Source organism: Theropithecus gelada, chromosome 15, assembly GCF_003255815.1.
Source record: "Theropithecus gelada isolate Dixy chromosome 15, Tgel_1.0, whole genome shotgun sequence".
Lineage (NCBI taxonomy): Eukaryota > Metazoa > Chordata > Mammalia > Primates > Cercopithecidae > Theropithecus > Theropithecus gelada.
Window position 1 is genome coordinate 26,909,198 of NC_037683.1, and position 14,557 is coordinate 26,923,754.

The 14,557-nt window shown below is 53.5% G+C and overlaps 1 protein-coding gene across 1 annotated transcript in view; it reads right to left on the reverse strand.

Annotated features, from left to right (window-relative positions):
- Positions 1 to 14,557, reverse strand: part of COL27A1 (collagen type XXVII alpha 1 chain) — a 160,989-nt gene that overhangs the window by 101,489 nt on the left and 44,943 nt on the right. The window contains exons 8-12 of the mRNA XM_025360383.1: positions 6,987 to 7,031; positions 6,323 to 6,376; positions 5,838 to 5,882; positions 2,463 to 2,516; positions 1,027 to 1,071 (exon numbers count right to left, since the gene is read on the reverse strand). Coding sequence (XP_025216168.1) covers positions 1,027 to 1,071; positions 2,463 to 2,516; positions 5,838 to 5,882; positions 6,323 to 6,376; positions 6,987 to 7,031 — 243 coding nt within the window. The remainder of the gene's footprint in view (positions 1 to 1,026; positions 1,072 to 2,462; positions 2,517 to 5,837; positions 5,883 to 6,322; positions 6,377 to 6,986; positions 7,032 to 14,557) is intronic.

The window sequence follows — 14,557 nt, forward strand, 5'->3', positions numbered from 1 at the left end:
CAACAGTTAACAGGCCCATCAGTGGCAGAATCACAGAGAGGCCGTTCTGAGCACTCTCGAATGCTCCAGGCCTCCTCTTCATACTCCCTTCCTCACCAACCACCAGCGATGGCAGGCCCGGACTTGGGCTGACCATGGTTCCAAGTCAAGGGGTCAACCTGCAGGGCAGTGGCAGAGGGACCCTGGATATCTCACTCTGCCTCTCAGAGCCTCAGTTTCCCCCTTCTCAATAACTGGAATGAATGACCTTCCTTCCAGGCAAAGAGTCTAGGGAACCTATTTTTATAATATGACTGCCAGCTGGGGACCCTGAGAGGCTGCCTCAAGCGGCCACTGAGATCAAAGACCCCGGGCATAGACCAAGTGAGTTCGAATCCTGGCTACATTGTTTACTCCTCCTGAAACCCTGGGCAAGTGACTTAATCTCTCCATGCCTTGGCTCTTTCTCCATGTTCTGCACAGGTACAAACAAGGGGCAAACAATTTCCTCCCATGATGGGGAGTCATAGAGAGAGCTGGTGGATTGGGGGTCACTGCTGAGCCCCTCTTTGGGTCATGCCTGTGTGGCCCTGCCCATACACCCCATTGTCCTCTGGCCTGGTGTGTGCATGAGCAAACTGGACAGAGCGGAATGACACCCAGACAACGTGGAGACTGAGTGTTCCCTGAGATGGGAGCACAGTCACCTGGTCTGGCCAAGGTCCCCTGGTCACAGCAGACCCACAGACACAAATAGACAGAAGCCCCCAGACACAGAACTGCACTGGAGAGCCACTGCTGCCCACACGGAGAGAGGAGCCAACCCCAGGGAGGCCCAGAGCCCACGGAAGCCCCAGTCCCAGCCGGGCCCCAGTCACGCTGTGTGCCAGCAGCAGGTCCTGTGGCCAGGCAACCCCACATGCGGCCCCCACACTCAAAGCAGGGGGAGAAGCAGCAGATGCCAGGCAGCAGGTGGCCAGGGCAGCGTGGCCGTGGGAGGTGGGGTTCCCCGCTAGAGTCTGCGTAATAGACACGGAAAATCTTTACCGGCATACCCATCTTGCCCCTCTTGCCAGGAACACCAGGCAGGCCCTGCAGGGGAGAGACAGGGTAGACGTCAGGGCAGGATGCCAGCAGGGACAGTCAGGCTTGCCCCAAACCAGCCCAGAGCCACCCATGGCAGGAAGGCACAGAGGGCCTGCAATGTGCGCCATTTGCGTGGCAGCCCCAGTGACATGCATGTCGGACGGATGGCAGGGTCAGGGTCTGTGGTGACCTAAGAGACAGAGAAATGCCAGTGTTCCTGTATTCAGCAGATGCTTCATAAATGCCCAGGCTCCAGCTGTCCTGAGATTCTCTATACCCAGCTTATGGAGGTTACAACTGAGTTCCCATAGATACGGGCTCAGGTTGGGAGGGGGCGGGGAGGAAGGTCCCAAGGCCACCACCCCAAGGGCTTCTAATGGACCTCCAGGCTGGGCCAGGGGTCCGTGAGAAGCTCCCACACCATCTTTTGGACTCCTCTGACTTTGATACTTGATCTGGAAGGACAGGGATCTTGGGAAATCTTAGCACCCACTGCTGTCACCAAACCAGCCCCACCACCTTCCCCAGACGGCTGCTCCGCCTGGGAGTCCTCAGCTCTTCAGAGACCTCAGGGCCCAAGCAGAGACCAGGTTTCCAGCCCAGTCTCCCCTCCCCACCGTCCTCACCTCTACCCCGGTCCACTGCCCCCAGCCAGCTACAGCCACACCATCTTGTTCTCAGGCTGCTGGAATTCCTGCCACCTGCTCTTGCTGTCCCCACCCCTCACCAACACATTTTCCTCAAGTAAACCAACTGATCTGTCTAAAAGAGGAATCAGCAGATGGTTTCTGGAAAGGGGCAGATAGTGAATATCTTTGGCTCTGCGGGCCATACGGTCTCTGTCACACCTACCCAACTCTGCCATTGTAGTGAGAAAGCGGCATTGACAATATGTAACCAAATGAGCAAGGCTGAGCTCAATAAAACTGTTTGCAAAAACAGACAACTGGCTGGATTTGGCCCATGGGCCACAGTTTGCAGACTCCTGATCCATACTATAAAGTGGGCCTGGTGTTCATTGGTTGCAAGTCCTCAAGAGGCTCCGCATACCCTCAGAACAGAGTCCCTTTCCTGACCTGAGTCCTGGTCACCTAGGACATTGCCCCAGGGCCCTCTCCAGCTTCAACTCCTACCACTCTCACCCTCTCATGCAGCACTTTGGTGGTGTTGATTGTTAAACTCGCCAAGTTACCGTAAATCCCTGACTTTGCACATGCTGTTCCCTATGCCTGGAACGCATCTGCCTTGACTGGTCCCCTTATCAGACTCCTACTCGACTCAAGTGCACCTCCTCCAGGAGGAATTCCTTGACTTCCCCAGGCTGGTGCCTGGCAGGTCCTGCTCTGCTTAGGCAGGGGTGGCTGGTGGATGGTGAATAACCAAAGAAGCAAACTTACTCGCTCTCCATCAGACCCTGGCAGGCCGAAGAGCCCTGGGAGCCCAATGTAGCCCTAGGAAAGAGAAGAAGTGGGGTCACAGAGGTCAAGCGGTGAGGTGTGGCCGGCCCAGCCTGCCCCAGCCCACCCACCGCTGCCATCCCACATCCCGGCTCCTCCTCTTCCTCCCCGATGGCAGTGGCAGCTCCGGTGGCTCCTCGATGACATAGGCCTTGAGGCAAGTGTATATGCCCATGGACTGCATGGTGCTGGCTTCCACGATGTAGTCCAAAGGCACATACCCTCACGCCAGGGAAGGGCGCGGGCGCTCGCCGACAGGAGGCCCGCCCCGCGCCAGGGCTCCAGGATCTGCAGAAGGAAGCTCGCGGCTGGGTTAGATGCTAGCATGGCACCAAGCCCTCCCCACCCCCAGGGATGCTGGCAGGTGCCCGTGGCTCCTGCCACGGCTCCTCCTAAGTCTTCAAGGTCCTGGATGCAGGACTTACATTCACCCCTGGCCGCCTGAGTGATGGCATTAACTAACAGCGGCTACGAACCCGGAGTGCTGACATTGTGCCAGGCACACGCATGCTACCACATTAGACTCTCACAAGGACCCCCAGATTGTCATCACCCATACTGGACAGATAAGAAAACTGAGGCTCTGTAGATAAAGCAACATGACTAGTCAGTGGTGGAGCTGTGAATTCTCTTCAAGGAATTCCTAATCAGCTCAAGGGTCACCTAAGTCCAGCTGACTCCGCAGCCGGGGCTCATCACCATTCTGGGGTTCTTCCCTAGGGTGACTCTCATCTCCTCCCTCCCAGCCTTTCCTCACTGTGTCCCCTCCACCAGGCATGTCCCGTCCATCCCTCATGACTTCTGAGTCAAATCCTTCAAAGCCCAGCTCTCATGAGCTCTCCTTGGGCAAGCATCCCTGATACCCCAAGCTAGAAGCAATCTCTACCCTCCACCCCAATGCCATTTTTGCACCTCGGTAGCATCCTTCTCCACTTTCTCCCTTGTATCTTCATTATTTGTGTTCACGCTTCATGTCCTCATTAGTCTGGGAACTTCTTAAGGGCAGTGACCTCGCCCGGGGCTTCTGCCACTATCTGCATGCCACCCTTTGTGCAATGATTTAATAATAACTCTAACCAAAGCTAATGTTTATTGAGCATGAATGACAGGCCAGGCCTGCTGTCAGTGCTTTGCATATATTAAAGCATTTATTCCATCCCCGAGGAAGTGCTATGTTTTATTAATTATATATATAGAGAGAGACAGAGTCTCACTCTGTCATCCAGGCTGGAGTGCAGTGGTGCAATCTTGGCTCACTGCGACCTCTGCTTACCACGTTCAAGCGATTCTCCTGCCTCAGCCTCCTGAATAGCTGATCACAGGTGTGCACCTACTATTTACTTTTGTAGAGATGGGGTTTCGCCATGTTGACCAGGCTGGTCTCAAACTCCTGGCCTCAGGTGATCCACCCACCTTGGCCTCCCACAGTGCTGGGATTACAGGCGTGAGCCACCACGCCCAGCCACGAGGAAGTATTATTACTCAGCCCCCTGTAGAGGTAAGACCATTTAGGCCCAGAGAGGTGAAGTAACTTGCCTAGGACCACACAGCTGAAATGTGGTAGAACTGGTATTCAAGTCTTCTGACTCCCGGGCCTGGGCTCCTAACCACTCTGCATACTGCCTTCCCTCAAACAAGCAACCCAGAGGCTCACAACCATCTCTCCTTCGCTGGAAGGCCAAGAGGCCACTGAGCCTCCTTGTTGGCATCCAGCATGATTAATATCCATAATCTGAAAGAGTGCCATTTGCTACCATTCCAAATAGGGCTTATCTCCCAGATTTACAGGTGAGAAAATCATTGGCTCAGAGAGGCCCAGTGACTTGCCCAAAGTCCCACAGCTAGCTGAGGGCAAGGCAGGTCTCAAAGCCTGTCATCCCGATTCCAAAGCCTGCCCCCTGCCTACTTCAGAAATATGAGGCTGGTGGTGGCAGGGTTGGAAGGACAGCTTGAGTGACTCACTGCTCACCCAGGCTGCCCATCCAGGGCTGTGCGGCCTGTAAGAGACAGGAGTGCTGGGGCCAGACCAGTCCTCTCCTCCTATGTGGCTTTGAGATGCCACCGGCCTGGCAGGCAAGTCGAGCAATGCCAGATGTCATTAACATGCCCTGTCCTTCTGGCAGATCAGGAGATCAGGACTGGGGCTGGACTGAGAAGACCTTTCTCCCTGGGTTTAGGGGGTCCCTCTGGGGGCACAGCCCATGGGAGCAGCAGAATAAAGGAAGAGGTCCAGCATCCTGGGACAAGAGCCTCCTCAGGCCCTGCCTATCACAGTAGCCTCCTGGGGAATGCACCTACCAGCCCCCACTCCCGCCTCCCCATGCTCTCCTAACAGCCACCAGTCTGCTGCAGGGATTAGGGCTGAGACTGCAACCATTCTGTCCTCTCCCTCCTGCCAAAATATAAATAGCTTTGGCTCAGGAGCAAAGGATACATGATCTGTCCTGACCAAGGACTGTGTGACCCCATTCCTGAGCATTCCTTGAGAGGCAGCAAGTCCAGGCCTCAGAACACCTGGGTCCTCATCCCAGATCCACCTTAGGCATGCAGTGTAAGCTGGGGCTATCCAGGCCCCGCCATGAACCCAGTTTCTTTGTATGTAGAAGAGAGGATTCCATCACACCAGCTTTAAATCTTTCCAACTCCATTTACCCCATTCAGTCCACCCAGAACCTTCTCTGTCTTCCCACAACCCACATGGGAGTCCCCACCTGTTGGTCCCCTCCTGAGCTGTCAAGTCAGCTTGACATAACCAGGCTACAGGTACAGATGGACATCATGACCATGGTAAAGGTAGGCAAACTGAGGCTGATCACTACTCAGGGTCTGCTCCATGGGGGCCTTGAAGAAAGGGGAGATCTGGAAGCTCCACCAGGCTGCAGGCGTAGGTAGCATTCACACACCGGGTGCCCTCCAAGAAGAGTGGATCCCCCCAGCCCTCAGTTGGAAACAGGAGGGAGGTCTCTGAAGATTCGACGACAAGCAATTCAAGTGGCCCATACTGGCTCTCTTGTAACTTGGGGATGAGCCAGGAGACACAGCAAACAAATGCCTAGTTGTTTGTAGCTGGACTGTGGCCAAACCCCAGCACAGTCTTTGCTGCCCAGACTTCTTGGCCATGGGGACCAAGCAGCTTACCTGGCTCAAGGGTCTCCCATCACCCAGCCCTCCTGCTGCCCCTCTGTTGTCCGGGAGCGCTCAGGTGGGAGGGCCTTGGCTCTCCTTATAGTTCTGACCTCCCATCAAGCCCACTGGCGGGACAGGTGATGCTCACCTAGAACCCCACCCATGTGGCACTGGCCAGGAACCACTTACCCTGCTGCCTTTGGGGCCGGGATCTCCTACCGGTCCAGGTAACCCCTGAAACACAAAACACAGAGGGGCAAGGACATATGGAGACGCTCTACCTGCTGCCAATCCTGGGGTGAGTCCTTCCTCTTTGGGGCCTCTGCTGCTCTCTTTGTAGAATGGGGGTGGGGTTAGATTAGCAGTCTTTGGCCTGACCCCCACATCCCCAGGATCCCAGGGAGGTGGCTGGTGGGTAGGAGGGACACTGAGTGGGAGGAGCCTCTGGAGCCCCAGCCCCACAGAATCAGACCTCCTCTTACTATGCAGCCTTATCCTGTGCCTGCAAAGACAGGCTTCCTTGGTCCAGCCCCCTGGAAAGTCCCCTCCTTAGGGTCCACCCAGCAGGTGCAGCTCCTTGGCCCCCAGCCCACCACCTCCCTCTGCCTCGGGGCAACCTGTGGCCACCTCCACATCACCATGGCCACAGAGCTTCCAGAAGCCATATACTGCACCTGCCTGCCAGGGTAACCTTTGGCCCCTGGGCTGCCCTCAGGTCCTGGCTGCCCCTGCAAAGGAACAGAGAGAAACATAAGGAAAGGAAAGACCCTGCCCGGCTCTGGGTCTGGGGACCCTAGGAGACTGGGGCTGGCAATGAACAAAGAGAGGGGCAGGAACGTGAGAGGGAACAGGAGGAAGGGTAGGGCCCCCAAGCCCACCCCTCTGTGAAACCGGTCAGACCAGCTCTGAGGGACAAAACCCCCTCTGCTTGCAGCCCAGGAATAAGAAATCACTGAGGAGGCCTGGCTGGTTCTCCCATGCTGGCAGGGCTGCTGTTTGACTTGGGCCAGGCCAGCCAAAATTCCTGCAAACCCCGTGGTGGCGTGTATAATATCCCCTAACATCGCCCGGAACAGGCCAGCTATTCATGGCTCCAACTGGCGTTGCGCGGCTCATGCCAACATCAGGCCGGCATGGATTCTGGCTCTTTTGGGCAAATGTGGCTGGGCGAGAGAGGTGGGGTGGGCTGGAGTGGGCTGGAGGCCCCAGCAGGGTGAGAGGCAGAACAGCCTGGCTCTAGGCTGGCTCACAGAGCAGGATCTAGGGAGGGGGCCAGAGACAGGTAGGGGCTGGGAGGAGGGACAGCGACCAGGGCAGGGCTGAGGCTGAGGCCCTCACCTGTTCTCCGGGGTGCCCTGCCGGTCCAGGATAGCCCTTGTGTCCCTGTAGGGGGAAGAAGCTGCATCAGGCAGGGAGGACACATCTGGGCCTGGAAATTGCAAGGGCCCGGCCTCCCGGCCTGCTCTGTTCAGCACCGTATGTACTGCGTCCAGGATGGAGTGTGCGCTCAGTAAGCGCTCCCCAGATGGATGCAGATACCATGTGACGGTTCGCATATTCTCAAGGTTTTCTCTCTGCTCCCAGTGGCTCTTAGGCAGGGGACATCATGGGGGTCATTCACTGCTCTGGCAGAGGTGGTGAGACGAACTGGAACAGAGCAACTGTGACCAAGAGACGGTGTATCGCAACCATTCCTTCTGAATCCAGAGATAAGGTGAGACCATCTCTCAGGGCTAGGATTTGTCAATGGAGGAGTAGACTGAGTAGGACTCGAGGTCTGGAACGTGCTGAGCAACCACATCGCACGTGATGCTGGGATTCCCTCCCCTGTCAGGACCTGCCCCTTCTCATAAAGCCCCCATCACAGGCCTTGACCACATATATTAACCCAAATAGCTGTTTCCCTTCTCCCACTGGCCCCAGCTCCTATTCCAGGGAGAAATAGGCCACCCAGATACTAATGAGAAGGACTCTGGCAACGCCCCAGTACCAACTTTGACCCTCTGTCCTGATGGCCCAAAGACCATGGTGTAAGGCATGTCTAGGCCAGGCCTCTGGGTGGGTGGAGAGAACCAAGCTGAGTGTGTGCTTTCAGGTGGCACGAGGTATAATCACCTGAGCCATTTCTTAAGAGTAAGGAGGTTTCCAAAGGAAACCTCACACTTCAAGTTTCCATCAGCTGGGGAGGCTTCCACTGTACACAGGTTAGCCACACTTATCCATGTTAGACCCTTTTATGCAGGGAGCTCTGGGATTGGTTTAGATGCTGTCCCTAACTTACTATGCAACTTTGGGTGGGTTACTACCCTTCTCTGAACTTCAGATTAGGGAGTTAGAACTCTGAGTCCCCTTCACCTCTGATGTTTTAGAACCCTAGAGTTTGAAGACTCCTCCAGAGTCTAAAATACACACACCAGACTAGAACACACACACGCCCGCATGCACGCTCAAACCTGTAGACCCTCTCTATGCGCTGCCATTTACCCAGGACTACATGCATAACAGATGACTTCATCTACTCCTTCCAACAGTCAGATGAGCTGGGGTGGGGAGGGGCGACTGTCATCTCCATTTCACAGAGGAGAACACTGAGTCTCACAGAACTGAAGATGCCTGCCCTGAGTCCCATTGCTAACAAGCCACAGGCACTCACTACCAGATCCTTCTGACATCTGGAGCCACACTGGGAACCTTGCAAACATCCCCAGACATATGCAGCTCCATGCACACGCACAAACACACACAGGCATACGCACTCAACACCCCCCATCAGCCCCCAGGAGGTGGGGACTCTTCATTATACACAGCAGAGTCAGTTTGATCTAAGAGGTCTGGAGAGTTTACAAGCATTCTTTCTGCACCTATTCATGTCTCAAGAGCCCTCAGTGACATGATTGCATCTCAGATCCAGGGGCCTATGGAGATTGATGCAACAAGGTTGGGTGAGATTCTTCTAGCTGGGGCGTGTACTCTTTTCCCCAGTGGGCAAACCGGGGCATACAACCTCTTGTTTCAGACCCATCTGGATTCCAGTGCTGCTCTACTAACTGGCTGTCTGGGTGACCCAAAGCCAATGACTTCACCTCCGAGAATCTTGTTTTCCTCAATTATAAAATGGGGCTACAAAGTTGGAGCAAGGATGGCAGGATAGAAAGTGTGTAAAGCGCAGTATTTGGCATTGGATTCAAGGGTGCTGTAAAGGTTAGCTGCTGTTATAATCTTCATTTTTCATTCATTCCATAAACATTTACTGAGTTTTCATGCTCCAGCCCCGTTCTAGGCACAGGAAGAATGAGACAGACAACATTCTTTGCCCTAAAGGAGTTTACATTCTAATTAAGGAGGTAAAAAACAAAGTGAACATAAAAATAACATCTGGGCTGCAAGGAGAGAGGAATGGGGAGTTGCTCAGTGGGTACAGTTTCAGTTTTGCAAGATGAAACATTTCTAGATATTGATTGCACAACAATGTACCTAATGCTATCGAACTGGACACTTAAAAATGGTTAAGATGCTAATTTTACGTTATATGCTTTTTAACCACAATTAAAATAAAATCCTTTCAGAAACAGGGAGAAAATGTCTAGTAGTGATCAGTGCTGTGAAGAAAAGGAAGTAAAGTTACGGACAGAGAATGCAGCACTGGGGAGGGACGGTGAATAGAGGATGGGATCAAGGAAGGCTGCTCTAAGGAGATGAATGGGATGAACACAGGGCCGGCTCCATGGACAAGGGCAGTGCAGGCAGAGGGAACAGCAAGTGCAAAGGGCCTGAGGCAAGAACGCCCTTGAGTGGCTTGGAGGGAACACAGGAAGGCCTGTATGACTGGAATAGAATGGGCGAGAGGGTGAGGGATGGGGGTGGTTGGAGAAGCAGGAGGCCAGAGCATGCTGGTGGTGATGTGATGCAAAACCACAGAAGCGCTTTGAGCAGGGAGGTACCGCGACAAGATGTAACTAACAGCCATGATCATCATTTTTCCACCTGGAGCTTGCAGATGAGGAAGAACAAGTGAAACCTTTTCCCAGTGAAGAGCTGAATGGAGCCTTGCACTCTTGGTTGTGTGACTCTGTATGGGTAATTATCCTCTCTGAAGCTCACTCTGTCATATTCTACCTGCCTGCAAAGATCCAATGGAGTAACAGGACAAGAACCCCAAGAGAACCATAATGTGGGGTCCGGGGGGCCCTTGGCCATCACCAGCTCCCGTGGCTTCATCTGCAGTCACAAGAACCCTGCTGAAAACCAATTCTTCAGCACCCATACCTCCCCACAAAGGAAGCAGAGGCATTTCTCCAGTGAAATCCCAGGAGAAGATTTCCAGTAAACCCTCTTACTCAGGATGCAGCTAAATGGAAGTGAATGATCATCACCGGCAGGCACGGTGGCAGGCCCTATACCTGGCTCAGCACTGAAGCCTTCATATTTCAGTTCACGGACTCCTTGCTATCACCCCTAGAAGGCAGAAATTACCATACACATTTGCCAGTTGAGGAAACTGATGTTCAGAGAAGTAAAGAGACTTCGTTGAGGCCACACAGCCTTCTAGGGGCAGCGCCAGGCCTGTGACTCCAATCCCACATCCTTAGCCATCAAAAAGCATGGGATGAGACACGCTCACTGAGGCCTAAGGCCTGCCTAGAAGAGCCACAAAGCCACTCAAGGAGAGATCCCCTTATAGATGCCCTCCCTGGAATGAAAGTTTCACATCATTGCAGCATTATTCAGGCAGAGGTCGGTCATGAAATCCTGCAATAACTGAGTTGAAAGGGACCTAAACCATTAGTTTGGCAATCTCCTTTTTCATTGGACAGACTGAGAAACTGAAGCTCAGAAAGGGGAAGGGACTTGTCCAAAGTTACCTAGCAAGTTATGGCCAAGCCAATACTTTTCCCCAGACTCCAGACCCACTGGGATATGCAATTTCTAGGTATCTCTTGATCAAGAGACCCTGAAGGGCCTTGAACATTGCCATGAACACCCCAGTTTCTCCTGGATGGCCAGGAGCAGCAGAGCGAGCATAGCCAAGGTGGGAGGTAGGAGGCAGGAGGTGCTTATGCTCCCTGGAAGCATCTTAACAATGTTTACCAAGCTGGGGCCGGCAAATAGCTCCAAATGACAGGGCCCCAGACCTGCAAGAATCTAAACCATTATCTTGTGCTGCGCCCCACCAATTATGGGGCGGGTGCTGACCGCAAGGTGGGCCCGTGGGCGGTGACTTTCCAGTTTGTGATCGGTGCCTGACTGGCACTAAGGGAGAGGGAATGTTTCGGGGAGCTCCAGGGACCGTGGTGTCTGCAAGGGGCCTCTGGCTGCCCAGCAGGCGGGTCTCCACAGGACCTGTGTTTATAATAGAACTCGGTCTATATTTTGGTTTGGGAGCCAGATTAATCATTGCTTACAATGCGCAAGGAGAAACCAGACATCACCTCACTGTTGCTACAGACCGTCTCCCCGTCTGGCTGGGCTGCTTTCTGGGCTTTGGGCAGGGAGGGGAGGGGTCCTGTCCTTGCCTGGGGGTCCTAGGGACCAATATGTACTCAGACATCGGCTGTCCACCCAGGCTCCACCTTGGCCTGAGCAAGGCCTCAGCTCCTGTTGTAATTGAGCTGAAACTCACCAAGCTTGCTTAGCTCTCTGTGAATCTCTGCTGAACTTCCCTACCTCCTGGGCAGCCCACACCCCAGACTGGGCCATCAGCAGGACAGAAAGAATCAAAGAGTGAGAAACACATGACTAGAGTAGAGGGTCTTATTATGTGATGCTGGACAAGGTGCCTCTCTGGGCCTCAGTTTCCCCAGCTGGCCTCTCCAAGTGTCCTGTGGGCTCAGAAACTGTAGGATTCCAAAGTCTGTGGCTAGTCTAAAAGCATAGTCCATCATGACACAGTCAGGTGTCTGACACCAAACTCTGCTCCGTGGATACCTGAGACCGCTCCAGGCAAGAAGGTATATTTTCTGTATGGCTTATTCATTTATCCAGTTGTTCCTTCATCAAACAAATGTCTGCTGAACCCCAGCAATGACCAAGACCCTGTGTTAGGCACTAGAGATACACCAATGAACAGAAAAACTCTCCACCTTCTAGAAGGGGATGTGGGCATTAAATGCATTTTAAGTGCAATGAAGGAGAATGCTAGAAGAATATAGATGCACCCAGCCACAGGAGGCGGCATTATAAACTGAGACTTGGGGGAGGAGCAGGGCTTGGACAGGAGACACAGGATGGGATAGGAGGGATGCCAGTGGGTATGGGCTGTAGAAGCAGGGGAGCCTGGAGAAATTTCTCGGGGGGAACTATATGGAATTGGGGGTACCACACTCAGGCAGAATCGGGAGTTCACGGAAAGGCTGGAGATCATCTCAGGCGGCCTCAATCACATTTCCCCAGACACACTTCCAGATGACCGCTGTGCTCTCCCATTTTATTACAGCTTCCCACAGATAATGGCCAACTCAGGCAGCATTCCTGCTGGGGGCAGGGTGGGGGCAACAGGAGGGAACTGAGGGGAAATCAGGCTGGAGAGAAGCAAGTCAGGTTTTGATTTGAGTAGCAGTTTTGTTCCATGCATCATGTCTATCTGGGGCAGTATGGTAAGAAAGATTCAGGGGCTGTCTCAGGGCTTGGCCAGAAGGATCAATTTGTGATGCTTGCCAGAGGTGAGGAGCGAGGGAGGTGAATGTGGTCAGCACTGCACTAAGCCCCAGTGGGGAAACAAAGATGAACGGGTTGGGTTCTGTCCTCTGTCCAGTCTAAGCAATGTGTCGACACTAGTGGGTTGCCCACTAGCCCAAAGAGGCTGAGAAGGGAGGCCAAATGGTCAGAGAAGGGAGGGGTGACTTCTGCCTGGAGGTGCTGGGGAGTGCTCTTGGAGAAGATGCTATTCTCTAAGAACAGAGCCAAGGGGCAGCCACATTAGGATAAGTGTGGAGGAGAGTGCATGCCTGGGGAGGGCACAGCAGAAGCAAACACAGGGAGGCAGGAAGGCCCAGGGCACACGGGATTGGATGGGGCCAGGGTTTCTACACAGCAGGGGGCAGGGAGGCAGGAAGGCCCAGGGTACATGGGATTGGATAGGGCCAGGGTTTCTATACAGCAAGGTTTCTCAACCTTGACTTTGTGGGCTGGACACATCTTGTATGTGTATGGGAGGGAAGGGTTATCTTGTGCATTGCAGGATTTTTAGCAGTATCTCTGGCTTCTACTCATCAGAAGCTAATAGCACCTCCCTCCCAGTTGTATGTAATGGCCAAAAATCTCTCCAGACATTGCCAACTGTTCCCCAGGGGGGCAAAATCACCCCAAGTTGATAATTACTGGTCTCTAGGAAAGAAGGCAAGAGAATTAGATGAGAGAGAGCATGGGAGGTGCAAATGGAGTTCTGGCAGCCTTCTTGGCTAGCGGAGGGCGGTTAGCTGGAAACTAGCAAAATGACTAGCACTACCAGATGGGCAAGACCTTCTTCAGATGCTTCTCTTCATGATCATGATCACTATTCATTCATTGCATAAATGCATACAAAGTGCCTGCCGTGTACCAGCCCTGTGCTGAGTGCAGGGATATTACATCTCATTTAATCCTCCCAACCACCTCATGATGCAGCTGAGGCCCAGCAAGCTGAGGCGACTTGCCCAAGCTCACACAGCAGGAGAGCGACAGAGCAGGGATTCCACCCAGGTCTATCTAACCTGGTTTGCGTGTCTTCCTCACCTTGGGAACTGGCCCAGCAAAGTCCTTCCACAAGCATCTCAGGCAGTGGCAGAGAAACAAACCTTCTCAGGCAGGCAGGCTCTTTTTAACTGGATGGACACTGTCTTGTCTGAGAAACTGTTTCAGTCAGCCTTGTGGTGACAGAAAGGGCCTGAGGGTCAGAAGACCTGGGTTCAAATCCTAGCCCTGCAGCTTAGAAACCCATGGAAGGTATTTCCATTAAATTGGTGCCTCTCATTCTTGGCTGCAAGTGGGAACCACCTGGAAGCCTTTTAGAGCTACTGATGCTGAGTCCCACTCAGACCGACTGAGCTAGAATCACCGCGATGGGGCCTGAGCTCCCTAGCTGGGAGCCACTGCTGTAGACTGCAGTCTCCAACCAAAACTCCCTTTCTCTTGCTGATTTTTCTCCATAGTCCTTTCTGTCTTATAGTGTACCTTTTATTTTTACTGTTTTTCTTTGTATTATCTGTCTCCCCACCCCCAACCAGAATGCAGGTCCCAGGAATTTTTGTCCATTCAGCTCAGTGGCTGGCACATTACAGGCATTCAATAATTCTTGTTAAATAAATGAATACATAGGATTATCCATGTTGCCTCAGAATGACACAAAAATTCAATGTGCTGGTGATCACGAAGAGGAAGCTGACCTCACCTCTTATCCACTCACCTCCCTTCTCCCCTCAAGGCTTCCCACAAGAAATAACGCAGAAAAGCCACACTACAGGATCAGAGCCAAGTGGCTGCTGTTGTCACCAAAGACGTGGGTGATAGGAGAGACCACCTACAATGGTGGCCCCAGGCACATTGCCCATGGCAGTAGTTCTCTTCTCTGATCTCCGCCACTGGTCAGGGGTCTCTGCCTTGGGACCTGAGCTCCCCGACGCTTCACCCAGCACCCTCTGTGAGTGGGTGACGCCAGCCTGCCACACACCGAACTCTACTGTGCGTGTCTAGGCCAGGGCCAGAGGGGAACTCAGAGCAACTGGCTTTGCCAAATAGTTTTCCAGCTGCACAGTGGCTCTTCATTAACTTAGAGAAGCTGCCTCTCCCTGCTCAGGTGAGCTGCTTCCTCTTGGTTGGAGGTCCTTGGCCCCCTGGACATCTGCTTAATGCAAGGAGCCCTGGCACCCCGGGCAGGAGCTGGTTCCAGTCTGGTTTCCCTATCTCCTGTCACCTCTGCTAGGCTGCCACCCCCA